The sequence below is a fragment of the Rhipicephalus microplus genome, unplaced genomic scaffold, assembly GCF_043290135.1.
Source record: "Rhipicephalus microplus isolate Deutch F79 unplaced genomic scaffold, USDA_Rmic scaffold_48, whole genome shotgun sequence".
NCBI lineage: Eukaryota > Metazoa > Arthropoda > Arachnida > Ixodida > Ixodidae > Rhipicephalus > Rhipicephalus microplus.
In genome coordinates this window covers 937,825-955,640 of record NW_027464621.1, presented here as the reverse complement: position 1 = coordinate 955,640, position 17,816 = coordinate 937,825, and the positions used below count along the sequence as shown (strand labels likewise).

Genomic DNA, 17,816 nt, shown 5'->3' with positions numbered 1-17,816 from the left:
ACACAAATATCTAGGTTTAGCTTTAATGCAAGATTTTAGATGGGATATCCATGTTAGTCATGTCACATCAGCTGCATTAAAACAACTGCTTTTCCTTCGTAGAAGTCTCGCTTTCGCGCCACCTGAAACGAAACTTTTAGCCTACAAAGCGTTCGTCAGACCTGCCTTAGAATATGCAAACGTCGCGTGGTTTCCTTTTACAAACAATCTCATAAATGCCCTAGAACGAATACAACGAAAAGCGATAAGATTTGTCTATAACAAGTACAAAATAACTGACTCACCCACAGAACTTTTTAAAAAAGCAGGTCTCTTAACAATAAAAAACCGCGCTAAACTGGCACGTCAGAAATTCCTATATCAGTTAGTTCACCAACAGCTAAACATAGACAGTTCAAAGTACATGTCATTTAAAGAAACAAGGCCAACACGACAAAAGCATTTTCAGACACTGAATGAATATCAGTGCCGGACGGACTGTCTGAAATATTCTTTTTTTCCACTAGCAATTCGCGAGTGGAATAACTTGCCAATCAGTATAACAAACAGTCAATCATTGGAAACTTTTTCATCCCTGCTCGAATGTTATTTATTGTCTTCAGAATTGACGAACTCTGTTTTTTTCTTGTCCACTGTTTGAAGTGCTCACTATTCCTTTTTTTTCAGTACTAGTTGGAATTGATGTCCTATGCTACTGAATGTATTTTAGTGGTACTGATGTAGTCATCAAATGTATTTCTGTCGGCTTTGTCTCACTCGTTATTATAATAATTCAGTGAGTACCCTTTGTATAAATCTTGCCCTTTCACAATGTATGTGCCCTTCCTGCAATAATCCCTATTTGGGAGTGGCAGTATATGTAAATAAATAAATAAATAAATATCTGATCCTAGTTTTTATGTTCCGTGTCAACATACATGCTGATCATGTCTGTGAGGGTCCTATTGAGGCACTCTGTCAGTCCGTTTGTCTACGGATGGTGTGCAGTTGTTCTCTGGTGAGCTGTACCGCTGTGTCTGAGAACAGACTCCAAAAGCTCTGCGGTGAAGGCAGGTCCTCTGTCTGTGATCACTGCTGTCGGAGCGCCATGCCGAAAGACGATGTTTTCGATGAAGAACTGAGCGGCTTCTGCTGCTGTGCCGTGCTGCATAGCTTTAGTCTCCGCATAACAGGAGAGGTAATCGATGGCCACAATAATCCATCTGTTGCCTGTTGTGGAAGTTGGAAAGGGACCCAGGAAATCCATTCCAATCTGGGTGAATAGCTTTGCTGGTGCTTCGATTGGATGTAAAAGACCGGCTGGCTTGCTGGAAGGCGCTTTGCGTGTTTGGCAATCGTTGCAAGTTCGCATGTGATGGTTTAACAGCAGCAGGTAACTTTGGCCAGTAGTACTTGCATCGCAGTCGGCACAATGTTTGGGTGTAGCCTAGACGACCAGAAGTTGTTTCATCATGGCACGCTTCCATAATTTCTTTTCAAAGAGAGGCAGGCACAACGAACAAGTGCGGGTTGCCGGTAGGTAAAAAGTTTTTCTTATAGAGAACATCGTTTCGCAAGCAAAAAGACGGCAGTCCTCTAGCAAATAACTGCAGCACGTTTTTATGTTGTCCTTCTAAATATTCAACGCGTGGTAACAGCTTGAGGTCACTGCGCTGCTCTCGTGCAATAGTGGCCATACAATAAAGGACTTTTCGTCTATTGCGGCGCCTTTTTTTTGGAAATCTAAAAAGGTATGAGGTTATTTTGCACTGTCAGGAATTAAAACACAAATAAGTTCTACAAACACATTGTAGAAAGCCTCATGACTAGAAAAGATGTAATGCAAATGCAAAAAGGTATGGCTTTCTGTTTTATTTAATAAGATATTTGCGATTCTTTAAAGCCCATTACTGTGTTATGTCACGTGTCTGGCATGTGATCGTTAGTTCCATACAACATTTGTTTCTGTAAGAAGTGTACCAGAAGTTTATACGTCTGCTTGGGCTTAGGGCATATACATCATGCTTATCTTTCTTCATGTTAAGCGAGTGCTCAGTCCTGTTCCCGTAATTTCCTTCTAGCTACTTGCAATTTCATTTCATATTGCTCGACTAATTAGTCAATCAAATATATGGGTGCTGTGTGAGAATTTGCAACCTTCATCTAAACTTGTTCGGACTTCCATTTTTCAAGATGCAGGGTGTTCAGAGAAGCTGAACATGATCAAAAATTTGTGACAAATAGTATTACTGAGGTGCTGGACAGTAGCTCGAACAACGATTCCTCTTAGGATTTTCACTTGCCAGGGCCCCGAAGGTGTGCCACGCACACGCTGAACCGTGTTGCCTTGGTGGATGCTGAAAATGCCAGCAACAATAGGTCCTACTAAGAACAGACCTTTACTAGAGTACGTCACAGCGTGACGTCATTGGTGCACATGAAAGGCGGCGGTTGGCAAAATACTCACGCCGGTGGCTGAGTGGGGTGCAGTCGTTCGGTGCTTGGGGCAAGTTTTTTTTTTTCTTTTTGAAAGCTTTAATCTTCATCTCACATTGGCAAAAGTAGCTGTGATATGTGTCAATAACATCTAGGTGTGTGGTAAAGTGCGTGACATCTAGGTGCGTAATGAAATATTTGCCACGCTGGCTGGCTATTTATCTCGGAGAAGTGAACACACGTGGCGGCCTGTGCCAGGAACAGCAGCATCATCTTCGAAAATGTGCAGTGCCGACTGTGGCGTGTAGTGTGCGTTGAAAACCATCAACAATATTGGTTCACTTTTACGGATGGTGAAACTGGGAATGTTGTGCGTGATGTGTCCAATAATGCGATGCATCTCGTTTGCGAAAACGCTAGTATTCGTTATTGGCCGGTTGCAGTAACTGGTAGTCAATGAAATTTTACGATCTGACATTTCAGTCAAGGTAAAAATGCATTTGACGCGATCATCTGCAAGTGGGTACATCTCAGCGTATGCACGGCGTGCGGAAAAATGAAAGTACATGATCACCGGGTGATATAAACGACTGCGCATGAGCTATAAGCATGTTGCAGCGTTGCAGAATCTACGGCTATAACTCGTATTCAGAGTTGCCAGTTGAACTTATAACAAGCGGATTTGGGCTTCTTAATCTGCCGAGTTCCTTGTAAAACTTTGCAGTCGCTTGTTGTGCCTTGTAAAACTTTGCAGTCGCTTGTTGTGTTTTTTTTTTTTTCAAATTATTTAGATTTTCCCATCAAAAATAGTTATTTCAGTGATCATTACGTTCATTAATGTGTGCTTGTCTTTCACTAAGACCATGTTTGTCGATGACTGAGTAGTACAGTGTATAGGCTTGAGCAGGGTTACCCATCAAGGTGGGTGTAGGTTAATTGCAGAACCCCCCCCCCCCCCCCCCCAACCTCCATCAAATAAATGTACCCAGCTTTCGTACCCACCAGCCTTTAGGTGACTAGGGGAGGGGGGTTCCCTCGGCACCCCCTCACTCATGCGCACACCTTTTGTTGATTGCTGATGTCAAACATACGTTGAAAAAATCAACAAGCATGCTCTGGCAAACGTCCCTTTAACCGAATAGAATCTGCCCTGGAGAAAATGCAAAAAAAAAGTAGCTAAATGCTTTCATTCATATGTAGATACATTTTTGCAGTACAAGACCATTAGCCAATTTTTGAAGTTTTTTTTTTTTTTTTTGTCTAGAAATGGGCCCAAAGCAGTGGAAGTTCCACGAGTCCTGGCTCTTACGCTTTGCAAGCATGTCTTGCTCGCTGTTAGTGTGCATGTGTGGACTTGAATGCACGATGCACACTCGCGCGTTCAGGTTAAAAAAGGCGACTGTCCGTCTGGCAACATTTTTTTTTTTTACAGCAGTCCAGATATAACAATCGCTGGTTAAAAAAAAAAAATACACCATCTTCCATTAAAGGAAACCATGTGGGCATGCTAAGCGGCACTGGTGTTCACCTGTGCTTTTATTTGTTGGTTGCATTTGTATTTTTCCGAGCATGTTTCATTAGTGCGGGGAGTTGTGTATATGTTCTGTACCTCTTATGTTACCCTCTCTCCTATTTGTGTGTGTTACCATAGATGTGCTGCAAAGTGAACACCCAGCTAGGAGAGTGCAACAAAGCGAGCAGACGCAGCATTATATACAAGTGCAAAGCTGAGGGGCGCGTTCAGGTCTCTAAGTGGTGTTTAACGAAGCACAGTGGCAAAATTAACGAGGATACATGCATGCGTGCAATGAACAGTCCTGTGCTTCTGGTAGGCTGTTCCAAGAACCAAACACCAGGGCGCCCGCAATAGGCGCTTACATACTCTGCAGTAGATGTTCGCGCTTTCAGGTTACGAGAGGGGGGTGGGGGGAGGCAGCTTTATCTTTTGTAGCTATGGGCTTGAACTCACTATTGGCAGCAGTGAAAAGATATTGTAGATAGCAGCTGCGAAAACTGATTGATTTGTGGGGTTTAACGTCCCAAAACCACCATATGATTATGAGAGACGCCGTAGTGGAGGGCTCCGGAAATTTTGACCACCTGGGGTTCTTTAACGTGCACCCAAATCTGAGTACACGGGCCTACAACATTTCCGCCTCCATCGGAAATGCAGCCGCCACAGCCGGGATTTGATCCCGCGACCTGCGGGTCAGCAGCCGAGTACCTTAACCACTAGACCACCGTGGCGGGGCCAGCTGCGAAAACTCTAGCGGCATTTGCTTCGAGTACATGAAATCAATTGGTGCACTTTGTGTGATTATCAACAAGGTCATAGTGGCACATAGGGCATGCATAGCTGCCCTAGCATTCTAGCATCAGAAGTCTTATGACTGATCAGTCAACATAAAAGAACTAGAGAAAGCAATTCGCTCTTAAATTTAGGAGCATACAACAAAAACAAATTAGGAGTACCAATCTTAACGTCATTTTTCACACTCCAGTTTCGCTTGTTGGAAACAGCAGCATGGAATAACTGAAGCTTCGCAATCACATTTTTGATTGTCCTTCCGCATGCATGCCAAGCACACAAACCAGTACCGCAGACTCGAACCAGTCAGGGCATAATGTCAAGCAGCAAACGTAACCATGCTGTTGACAAAAAAAAAAAACCCCTGTGGAAGCATTAATAAAACCTGAGTGAGAGATGGCGACGTACTTCACAAATACTGTAAAAGCTTGCGTATAGACAGTTTCGCCTGAGCCTGCCGGTCTCTGTTGTGGTCTCTGCTGCTTCTGTTGATGCAGTATACATAGCTTGCACCTACTTCACTTGACGTCACTGCTTGGAGCCATGGAGGAGGGAAAAACTGAGGAGAGGTCCTATCCCATCCCAATGCATTGCAAGAAGTGTGGTTGAAGTGACGTCAAATTTATGGGGCAAACAAACCGGTATAGGGCAAACAAAGCAGCAGATGCTCTGCGGTGTGCTTTTAGCACTGGTTTGCTTCTGCGCGGACTTATAGACAGTTTCATCAGAGCCTGCCGGTATCTGACAACATTGTGCGTTTACCGAAAAACCAGCCCTGGGAACTTCCGGTTTAGCTTGTTTCTGCGTGGTTTTAGTCTTTTTGCTGGCCGCGTCTGCTTGTGTTCCGATGTATATGCGGATAAAATTATTCCGATGAAGTGCTCGCAACTAAGGCACAGCTGTGTGAACACAGGATGCAGTCTGCAAGTTTGAAATCATTTTATATGCTAGTCAAAACATTGTTTTTCGACCGATGACGTTGGAAAGAGCACCTGCATTCAGCGACCACGCGAGAAAACTGGATTCCTACCAAGAATGCGTAGGTTTGTTCTGCCCACTTCATTAAAGGCAATGTAAAGCTCGGCGCAGACTTGTGGCACAGAGGCGATACTCATGCGTTAGGCTAGTTGAAGGCCCCCAGTTACCAGAAACACATCCGTCGCTGTCGTGTTCCACCCGTGGCAGATGAGTGTACTGACGTCTGACATGGGTAGCAAAACGTGAAAGATAACACTGAAAATCCGTCGCAAAGGTGTTTCTTTTGTAGTTTGAGCGACATCAATGATGTGTACTGTCCAAAGGAACAATGGACACAAAGTAGCCGCGCTCAACATGAATCGCTGCACAGTGAACGTCATGGTGCTTACGTTTCATTGTTTCATTTGACCCATGCATGCAACAGTGGTCAGTCAACTTTGCTTCAACTTGGTGCCCATAACGACGGCCACGATTTTGCTCCCACGAGTTTATGCCATGTCAGCACCGCGCAGGCAGTACTCGGCTGCTTTTAAAAGAAAGTATCGTTGCTGCCGTAACCATAAGCAACTGTGCCACGGAGCTGCAGTTCAGAGTCAACGAGCAAAGTGTTCATGGTTGGGGAAAGCAGAAGGACGCCCTCTTTACTTGCTGCGGCCAGCAAAAAGTTTCCAAAAACTGGAGCCTTTCCTGACGTGGAACGAGAACTCGCAGATTTCGTGCGAGAACAGCGAGCTGCACATCTCGCTGTTAACATCGAACTGCTACAAGCAAAGTCAAGAGAAAGGAAGATCGCCCGAGACAAAGGCATTCAGCCGGAGGATTTCAAAGCGAGCAAGCATTGGGTGTCTCTCTTCATATGCCGCACTGGGTCCTCCCTACGTCGGCGTACGTCGATCTCGCAAAAGATACTAAAGAGCTACAAAGAGAACCTTGTGAAGTTTCAAAACTATGTAATTGCGATGCAAAAGGCTGTCCCCTTTCAGCTGGGCCAAATCGGCAACAAAGATCAAACGCCGGTCTACCTAGATATACCCTCGGCTTTGACGGTGCACCAGAAAGGCTCCAGGCAAGTTATCGTGCAATCGACTGGAACGAAAGAACGCGGGTGACTGTAATTTTGTCCTGCGCTTCAGACCGCCGCAAGCTACCACCTTGCGTGGTGTTCAAACAAAAGATGCTGCCGAAGGGGGAGAAGTTCCCAAAAAATGTCTTGATTCGCTGCCAGGACAAGGGGTGGATGGACGAATCGCTAGTGCTTGACTGGATAAAGTCCCTGTGGTGTTGACGGCTCGGAGCACAGCTGGGGTTTTGTTTGATGCTTGTGCTTGACGGGCTTCGGTGTCACCTGACCAACACCGTAACGCGACTGCTGCACGACTCCCGTACCCAGCTCTTCATCATCCCGGGATGGATGAGATAACAGCTGCAGCGGAAAGTTGTGCCATTTAAGGACCATGCCAAGTGCCTGTACGCAGATCGGATGACGTTCAGAGAACCAGAGGTGATCCCTGCAGGACGGCTGAAACGGGCCTCGCCAGCAATGCTGCGCTCGTGGATAGTCGAGGCTTGGGCCTGCATTCCTGAGGCCCAAGCCTTTAATGCTCTATCTCGGAGTGCTCTATCTCGGATGTGCTTGATGGCACTGAGAATGATGTGCTGTGGGAGAACATTGCCCACAAGGGAATTTCGGAAGAGAGTGCATCTGACGACGATGAATGAAGTGTGTCAATAAATTCATTTTTTGTTTTACTCAAGTTATGTTCATGTGAAAACTTATTTTCTAACGTTTCCTATTCCCAAATTACACCCCGAAATATATGCATGGTTTTACGGTAACTGCGACATGTCTAAGGTGTTAAGAGCGGGCATCGGATTAAGTGAACCTCATCACGTACTCATCATGAGATACTCGCAATATACTTTGCAAAGTCGAGTCTGAAATGTCAGCCTGAGGTTCTCATTTCCCATTCTAAGTAACCATGTCTTTTGTTGCAACTAGTAGCACTTAACGGGCGGTATCATGAACAGCTTTCCATCATCGTTAGACTTGCTTTGACATCAGAAGGCGCAACAGCCACCCATGGCAACCAACAGCAAAATCATTCTTGTGTGAGAAGTATTTTAAAGCAGAACACGCACTGAAGGACAAGTGCACATCAGTAAAACAGATGCTGGCAGTCACGTGCGACAGTAAACAAACGAACACTGCGAGCTACTGAGGCCCCGTCTCAATGCCACAACTTTGCTTTTTTTCGTTGGTTTTTTGTGAAAAAGAGAAAGCGGAGAGCTATCTCGCGTTTGTTAGGCAAGCTAGGATTCCTATGAGTAACTTCTCGTTGGTAGGAGGCAGCGAGTTGCGGAGCGTACCGCTTTGCTTTTCACATGAAGTCTTATTTTTGTTATATTCTTCAGTCGATCTGTGGTGAGGCGCAAAATGTGACACTGCTGGCGCCATCTAGTAGCAAGTCCTGGCAACTTTCAATATTCTCTTCAGCTTCTGGAACGACCAGGACTTGCTGCCGGCGCTGTGCTGCAATGGCGGTAGATACAAACACTTACTTATTCTCTTGTCTCAGCATAGTTCGTTTAACTTATCTATATAAATGTTAGATATTTTGCATGAAACATGCCGTCCAAACAGCAAAACATTTGATCGTTGTAACCAATATGCAGTGGATAACGTATCGTTATATATAGTTTTCCCCCAATAAACCCAATGTATAAAATTAGATCTTCAAGTCAACCCATCGTTATTACTGATATGTATATGGCATCGCTATAAGTGGACTGCACGGTATGGATGTTGTGGAGCACTTGCTCATAACTATTGACCACCTGACAGCCGAGTGGCTGCTTCGGGTGACCATTCAGCTGTGCGGAATGTGAAGGCTTCATGGGCAGAGGTAACGAACGACTGCATGTTTGCGAAACTTTTCGTGAGGCCAACTTCATCAACGTCGGACCTGATCCCAAGCCTGAAGCTTTCGAACAGTAACACTCCAGCAGCAAGTTTGTGGCAGCGCGTCGTCGACTCCGACATGGGAGGGCGGGACATCTGCTGGGATAATTTCATTACGGCCGATGATGATGCCAACACTGCAGAATCGTGCACGGCAAGAGCAATTCACCAGATGATGACGGCGACGAAACTTTGGAGCAAGTGCTCACAAGCTTGTAGATATTGGCTACATTATAGCTATTGGCTAGATTATTAGGTTCAGGCAGCCTGTATAAGCTGAAGGCCTCTGTGAAGAGCATGCTGCTGTTTTAAATAAGCTCACTTTTGCTCTTCGAAACACACGCATTACAGTTTTTTTTTTGCAGGAAAAATTGTGTTTTCATTTGGAACTGTTTAAAAGCTGTGCTGTATTTACTACCAACTTTGGAACACAGAAACTGGATGCCACGTCACACTCAGGTTTGTTATAAGCGGGCTCGACTGTATTTTAATGTAGTAGCTTAAAAAATAAAAAAAGCCACACTTACTTGGGACCACAGCGTTCTTGAATTCATTGGCGATGCATTTTTCAAGTTGAGAGCCAAGCATGGTGGCCAAGCTCTGAGCTAGAATGCTTGATTGTTTGTCAATGCCGGTCTTATGTATTTCACTTAGCCGTATAACGGCAGCTTCCAAAGTACCAACTAACATGTAGATGTCAAAGAAGATAAGGCTCAAATTGCAATATGGTACAGAAAGCCATTAAGTTACTTGACATGCTAAGTTAATTAGCAGAAAGAAAGAAAAAAAAGAAAGAAAGAAAAAGCAATGTCCCCAAAAGGATACGAGAACTGAGGTTTGATCTGGTTTCAGTCGACAAAGCCGATAGCTCTTCATCCCAATACAACTGTGCTTGTTGCAACTTCACAAGCACTGCATGGTGTTCCCGAAATTGAGAACTCAGAGTATTTACTGCCTTTGAAAGTGTGGTAGTTTTCTCTGCAAGGTGGGAGACCAAAAGCTCCAGTTCGGCCACTGCATGGCCAGCACTTTTCTCCTCAACGTGAGGTGTATCATCCATTTTTGCATGCTTGCACCTGCAAAAGTGACACGTTAATTAGCACAAAACTAGACAGAAGTCAATAAAAACCATAAAAAATGTATTGTAAACTAAAGGCAAAAGCTTATATAAATGCTTAACATCACCCCTCAACAATTGCAACCAAAACTTGGGCATTTTTAACGGGGTACTGACACAAAATTTCACGGCAGAGATAGCCAGCAGGATCGGAACATGTGTATATCATTTGTAAAATATCAACAGCAAATATAGCTTGGAAAAAATTTTACAGCTATTTTGAAGTTTGAATTTTGAAGGAATTGACACCATCTAAAGGGACCCCTTGTGGACCACCTTACTTAAACGTCAGCACACTGCACTCAATAAAACAAGTTATGATGATGCCATAGCCGCTTTTTTTTTTTTTTTTTTTTCTGAGTTTGTTCTAGCCGTCTATACTTTCCGGCCGCTGAGTGCAGCGCACGTGTTGAAAGTTTTCTCTGTTTGGCGAAACTGCAGTTCCGTTTCCCATTAGAAAGAAATGCTTGATGTAGATTGTGCAGAAGTGTGTCACAGTTCTGTGTGCTAACATGATGGAGAGCTGCACACGCTAGTTGGCGGTAGTCACATCTAACGGCTTGTCGTTTTTGGAGCTCTAAACTGGAATTGAAGCTTTTCGATAATTAGGGGATTATCTGTGACGTGCTGCAGCTATCGATGTGCCGTGTTATGACTAAGAGGACCCCAGCAGCACTTTGCAGCAAAATAATGTGAAGCCAAAGTTTTTGTGTCAATACCCTTTTCAGACGCTTGGTGACTGCGCAAAAATTCGAGAGAGGCCAATGCTTAAACGAAGTGTAAAAAGTGAAGTGTCCTGCACCTTCAAGGTGCCACTATAGGTACCGCCAAAAAGATGTAAGCAAATGGCAACGAGGTCTAACTTTAAAACTAGCCATATATTTCCTAGTGATTTTGCATCGGAAGTGGCTGTGAATACACGGTGCACATTAAACCATAAACCAGTCTCTTCTAATGTCCCCAGAAGTTTTTACTAAAAATGCACAAATGATGAAGCAAGTCCTTTTGAGTTTAAACATTTCAGATGATTTCATGTGGTTGTGACCTGACAACAATCACAAGAACCTGGCAAAGTAGAAGCCGGTAATAACTGTCGGTGTAGGGGTTAGCTTCTTGCTATCCAAAGAAATCTGAGCAAGGTTACTTCAGACATTTAAAGGCATAGCAATATTTGCTAAGTTTTATTCACAGCATTATCAACATCATATCAATACTACACATCAACTACTTTATAAGAGAGATGCACTGGGCAGCGATTCTTGTCTTTTTTTTAATAAAGTGTCTCATATCATAAGCAGCATACCTCGATGTGGGCAGAGTGGTGGTCTCTCTAATGAAGGGGTTCGACTGCATAACACAACTACAATACTTGCTTGCTGCCTTGACAATTACTTTTTCTGTAGTGGCAGACATCTTCACATGGAGAGATGCTAATAATGGCAGTGATTAAATAAATTATCCTAATTAGTGGAGCAAGGTATATGGGTCAAATGAGCAAGTGGGAGCCCTCCCTTTGAAGATCCTGCTGTAGTTTTTAAACGTAAAAAAAAAAGGGGGGGGGGGAGACGTTTAAGATTTTATCAGTCATAAAATACCAAAATTCAGTTAGCTCACCTTGTCGACAGTTTGCATGTAATACATGCACAGTTCTTCCTCGGTTAAATCGTGATAAAGACAATGCCTCAAGCATGTGACTGCTTCTGGCCCTTTACCAATTTTACCAATACTTTACCAATAAAATGCGTTGGGAAGCCTCCTTTGAATTTTCTTGGTCACAGGATTGCAGTTTGCAAAATTTCGTTCTAAAAAAATATTAGACGCATTGATTCCCATGGGTGTTCTTTTAGATATTCTTTTGTTGTTACAAGCAGTTTATTGCTGTGCAATTTTCTTATTGCAGGTTTCGACAGGAGCATGCATGACACACATACATTAATTTAGGGTACAAAATTGCAATGCAATTGTCGTGGGCAGTGACATAATTCTGGTCACCTGCTAGTTGCACTTTGGATTTGCTTTTACAGCTACATTTGATTGAATTGCACCAATTCACAATAACTACCACAGGTCACTTTTAACAAACTTTAAAGCGATCTGTAGATGAAAAAAAGCTTTTGCATGATATCAGATGTGCATAATATGTTGCACGAACAAGCAGCCACCAATAAACAACTATTGAAAGACAACTACCAGAAGTATGTCACGCCAATTTCTGGTTAAACCCACTTAATTCACATGATGGGTATGAACAACTCTGCAAAGCAACAGATGAGATTAAAAGCTACTTTCGATCTGAGCTACCTTTATTCTGACACTTAAATGTGTGGTGATCTGTTCTCCCAATAAGCCACTGAATTGGACTTACTCAAAGAAAGTCGACAAACACTTTCCGCTGATGTCATGTATGAGAAAGTGACAAAGATGTAAATTAATCATACTACATTTGATTGAATTGCACCATTTCACAATAATTACCACAGGTCACTTTTAACAAACTTTAAAGTGATCTGTAGATGAAAAAAAGCTTTTGCATGATATCAGATGTGCATAATATGCTGCACGAACAAGCAGCCACCAATAAACAACTATTGAAAGACAACTACCAGAAGTATGTCACGCCAATTTCTGGTTAAACCCACTTAATTCACATGATGGGTATGAACAACTCTGCAAAGCAACAGATGAGATTAAAAGCTACTTTCGATCTGAGCTACCTTTATTCTGCCACTTAAATGTGTGGTGATCTGTTCTCCCAATAAGCCACTGAATTGGACTTACTCAAAGAAAGTCGACAAACACTTTCCGCTGATGTCATGTATGAGAAAGTGACAAAGATGTAAATTAATCATACTGATTCACAACTAACACAAAATTCAATTTCTTGGCCTCATTTGTTATTCTGCTTACCATTATCGCAAATCAGTTCACTGCTTTAGCAAGGTAAGCAAGACATATGAAAGACATAAGTGATTTCACAAGCAAGGGAGCTTAAATTAGACCGGCACAATAAACTCTGAATGAAGCCAGAAAGCCTAGAGAAATTGTGACAACTAAAAACATTGCAGTACACAATCAGCGTTATAAGTTTAGAGACCATCAGACAAGAAAAAGGTGAACATTCTTCCTGCTTCGGCAGGCAGTCTATAAAAATGATTTTCGGCCTGTTCTAAAATACATTTACCAACATTTACCATTTAGTTTAATCGAGTACAGTTGCAAACCAATAAGAAGTTTTTTCAAACCTAGCGGTTAACCTTTGATGCATACTGTGCAAAAATTGTTGGCACTTAACTACCAAACTTCATAACAAGAATGTTGACCACAGCTAGATCAAAGCGCTCTATATATTTAAATGCATATCGCTGAGCACACTTAAGTTTTAGGCAAATAAGAAAAAAAGTAATCAGACTGTCTGAGTGAATGGCAGATAAAATTAGGTAGCGAGAACATTTTCAAGAACAAGAGCCCTGTTCTAATGCACTTGTAGAGCAACTTGGTAGTGGCTGTTCAAATTATTCAAAAAATTTAGCATAAGATATTTTTGGACAGAGTTAATTTTAGAAACGATAAAAAGTCCCAATAAAGTTAAGAAAGCTCAGGTTACTGAAATTACTGTAATACTATGAAACAACAGCATATATCATCAACTACTGGTTGGCTAGTCAGTTGTACTATGTCGGACAGTGCTATGCCATTCATTGAAGCGTATGAGCAACATGAAAAAGAAAAAAAAAACATGCCCCACATGATGAAGAGACAGCATACAGTAAAACCTAATTAATTCTGGTCTCAATGGGGCCAATGTGTGCATGAGTGACGAAGTTCAGGAGCAAGTGGAGAAGAGGTCATTTTCACCACATAATCACTTATGTCGGTACGTTAATTTTTGCGAATAGTTCAGCCGTCTACTATGAGCCACGGTGGCTGACACTATGCGAACAGTGCAAGGTTGTTGCTCAGAAACATGGATGCATTCAGCAAATATTTCACAAAAGTATAAAAAACTATTTAAATCTGATTGCACATGATTAAAAGCACTAGGGAATGTTGCACGATTTGTACAGGCAATGAAATGCGAGTTTACTACTACATTTCCCCAGTTTTCAAGGCTCTTGTGTTTCGTGGCTCTTATGTTTATTATTATTTAGTTCTGTCAAAAACATGTGAGTGGTGTTCTGCTCAATATAACAGCACTAGAAGCACCGACCAGAAAATTCTTCCTTTGTTTCATGTTAACGTCATGGAGAGACTAGGGAGGAAAAAAAAAGGATTACCTTATATATTACTGACTGGCTACCAGCAGACCCCGGAAAGAAGCATGCATTTGCAAAATTCTACTTTTCGTGCAACTGTAAATAACAGAAATGACAACGCACACTGCAGTTGTTGTAACAGCATGAAATACTTCAGTATTGTCTGGAGGTTGAGGCCATGCTCCATCCTGCAACCCCTGGCTTTTGAAAGTGGATACAGCAACAATAGAAGGGTCATCAGCTGCGGGTGGAAGTGCAGTAGAGGTCAAGTCTTCAGCTGCAAAGTCATACCCCAAGCCTGGCTCCAACTCTTCGTCCTCATCGTCATCATCCTCATCTGAGCTATTAGTAGCTGGATGGTACAGATGAATACAATATGCAAGAAATAAATAGTTGATATGTTAAACCTTTGATATGCTGTTATGCACGAGCAGCAATTCCATACTTATTATAATTTGAGCCCCTCACCATGTTTCAATTGCATGAAAAACCACAGACTAATAGAACACACAGAGCACAACATAGAGACGTGGCTACACAACAGTTGATATACACGATACATGTTGCGACTAATACATTACCTTCAATTGAGGGTTAGAAACGTTAAAGTATGCTACATAAACATAATTTCACAATGCAGTGATGCCACCGAAGTCTTCTTATTTGGAGCAATTTTTGTAACAGTGAAATTTTCATTTTGGAGCACTTTGTAGCAATAAAGTTTTCCATTTTGGAACACTTTGGAGCAGCAAAATTATTCATTTTGGAGCAATCTAGACCAGCTGACTTCACATCCTGAAGAAGCGAATTGCATTTACATTAGAGGGCATGAATAATTATCTTGGAGCTTTTGTCTTCTGTGAGGAACTAGCAATATTTCCATTCCATTCAAATCGCATGAAGCCAGTCATTGTAAGAGCACTCCCTATTTTAGTTGATGGTGCAAAAACAATGGCATCATTATACTGGCCATTCTAAAACTTGTCCAGTGATTATTTTCCTGGCAAATAAACAGAATACTGGTTGAATAAAACTGTGCTTCATGAAATAACATTCTGTACACCTATGTGGTTATCAGTAGATATGCTAGACAAACGCTGTGACATACAACATTAGAGACACACACACTCGCAACTGCATTTCCTTTATACCACTCGAATGATATAAAGTTCTTTTTCTTCACAACCATACACTGCTGGACTCAACATGGCGTCATTTAGCTAGTCTCATAGAGCTAACCTCCTCCGACACTCATTTCTCTGTGCCGAAACTACACGATTTAACAAACTTTGTTTTCCTTTTGCAGCAATGTTTTATATGGCTACGGCATTCTGTCTATACTCTAAAATCCCTCTGTAGTGTTTTAGAAAGCAATGCATAAACAACAGCCTTACGGGGTACCTTATGCATGCACACGACTAGAAGGCGAGAGACATTCTGTTTTTATTGCAATAGCAATAACAAAGACATTCTCGACCAGTCTCAGCCATCGCCAGGGACATAGGTATTTCTTTAAATTTGTTTTTTTAGGGGGGGAGGGGGAGGGGAGTGAACCTTGATTTGAAGGTAGGACATGCAAATGATAATATTGAACTATGTACATGCTATGGCAAAAATATTTTGGGGGAGGGGAGCATGTTACCAAAATAAAGCAGAGAGGAACGCGCCACCAATCTTCAAAAGGCAGGAAGGAACTAGGAACTCAGGAGGTGAGGAGGAGGGGGAGGGTATGAACCTTGGGTGTGATCCCTGGCACTCGCGCTAATTCCTCAGGCTTTGAAGATGGCTGTTACTTTCTATATTGAACTCTCAATGTGAACAGACTGTTGGTATCACATTCATTGCTAAGAGCCTGAGTGAAACTAACAATTAGTATCTCTTGGACACAACGTCGCATAACTCAGATGAACTGAACTGAACTGAACACTGGCTAAAGGGAAAAGGATCACTGTCAAGGATCACTGTCAAGGATCACTGTCAAAGATCCCTGGACAAGGATCACTGGCTAAAGGGACAAGGTTTTTACACTGCCAGACATCTAAACGCAAAGCAGAGGTTATAGTGGCACAGAAAGTTTATGAGCATGTCTCATTAGGCCTCAAGATGGCGCTCGGGAATGCGCCCTTCATACGATGCAGGTTCTGCCCCCTCTCCCACCCAGAAAAACAAGCAAACAAACAAAAAACGAAGCAATGAATGTGAAGACGCAATGTTTCATTTTTTTAACCGTCGGCTATTGACCTTGGAAAGCGAGGGGCGGACGTGTATCAAGGCGCAGCCGTTTCACCGCAAGCCTTTCGACCCCAGAGCTACCAGCGATAGTCTTTCTATTGAAAGCTGTACGCATTAAAACTGAATTCCGGCTGCTCCAACCAGGAAGAATGCTTTTAATAATGAGATGACATTAAAAAAGCATGTGTACACTTTGAATACGGACCCTAGCAATCCCGAGTTCGAAATGGTAGGGTATTCAAGAGTTTTTACCGCAACAGCGATTACAAATGCGAATGTGCTGGTGGAAGGAATTAAAAAAAAATGAATTTCTGAATGAAGATCCATAAATAAAGTATATTAAAAGAAAAGTGTCAATGCGTTTCTACCGTGCATGTGTTCTTCTGTGGACACAAAGCGCGAACATTAGACTGCAATATCAAGAAGTCCACCAACGAATCCCAGCCAGAGTTTCAGGCACTAATTGGACTAGACGCCACGAGCCCCTGTGGGGAGCGCGTTTCACCGTTCAACGGACTTGTACAGTAGAAAATGCGTCGGCACCATACGTAGCATTAAGGATTACTCAGGATGCGCGAGGGACCCCTGTTACTTCAGCGGCCCTATTACTAACAGCGGTCCCCCCCCCCTTTTTTTTTATCATCATGAACAACATACTTTTTTTTTTAACACCTACGAAGGGGCTGTCAGTGCGTAAGAGGTGCTTAATCTTATGGAAAATGGATTCCTTCACGACTAGTCATGGCAGTTGCAGTTTTTTTAGGTCCCTGTTCCCGAAATTTCTCGAAAGTTTTCAATAAACAAACGAATAACTCTATGCACAAATTTGACATTTCGAAATATTTTCTCTATGCTTATATAAAAACACAAAAATAAATAGGGGTGTGCGAAAATCAAAATTTTTGAATACGAATCGAATATCCAATAATGAAGAGGTGCAAGTTTTTTCCACCAGTAATCTTTTACTCAATCATATATTTATGTTAGAAACAGTACAATTGTAATTATAGTAAGTTATTTCACACATAAATAAAAAAAAAATCTCACCATCTGTACTTGCCAGAAAGTGTAAGACTGTAATACTTGAGTTGTGACTGTGATGTCTTGGGTTAAATCCACATGTAGAACAAACCTTTTGTATCTTTTTTTTTATTACAAAAAAAAAAAAAAGCTTTCGTACTTGCCAAGATGACTAGTGAGCATGAGGCCACTCCTCTGATGGTGTAACAGTTAACACCCGCAAAGTCTAAGCGATTATTAAAGCAGCCTAGGAGGTCACAATTAATCCAGGTTCCCACACTATCAATTTTGGTTTGAAAGCCCACGATTTTATATAGTTTTCTTTAGTTTTCTCCCCTGTTCATAGAGCCAAGCCACTAAGAAAAATAGGAGTACTTGGAGTGTTTTTTAACTACATAGCAATACTCGTTATCTCGCTTGCTTCGGTCGCCTTTCTCGAGAACTGACGCCATATTTCGATTAAGAATGCTGTGTTGCGCTGATAACAGGGCGATCATGACCAAGGCGTACTGGGCACGAAGCGATACCGTGAAC

At 42.3% G+C, this 17,816-nt stretch overlaps 1 protein-coding gene across 3 annotated transcripts in view; it reads right to left on the bottom strand.

The window, feature by feature from the left end:
* Positions 1 to 17,816, bottom strand: part of LOC119176980 (enhancer of mRNA-decapping protein 4) — a 311,927-nt gene that overhangs the window by 86,049 nt on the left and 208,062 nt on the right. For all 3 annotated transcript variants that reach the window (XM_075884808.1, XM_075884809.1, XM_075884810.1), the window contains 3 exons: positions 14,154 to 14,382; positions 9,486 to 9,736; positions 9,188 to 9,343 (listed from right to left, as the gene is read on the bottom strand). In XM_075884808.1, coding sequence (XP_075740923.1) covers positions 9,188 to 9,343; positions 9,486 to 9,736; positions 14,154 to 14,382 — 636 coding nt within the window. The remainder of the gene's footprint in view (positions 1 to 9,187; positions 9,344 to 9,485; positions 9,737 to 14,153; positions 14,383 to 17,816) is intronic.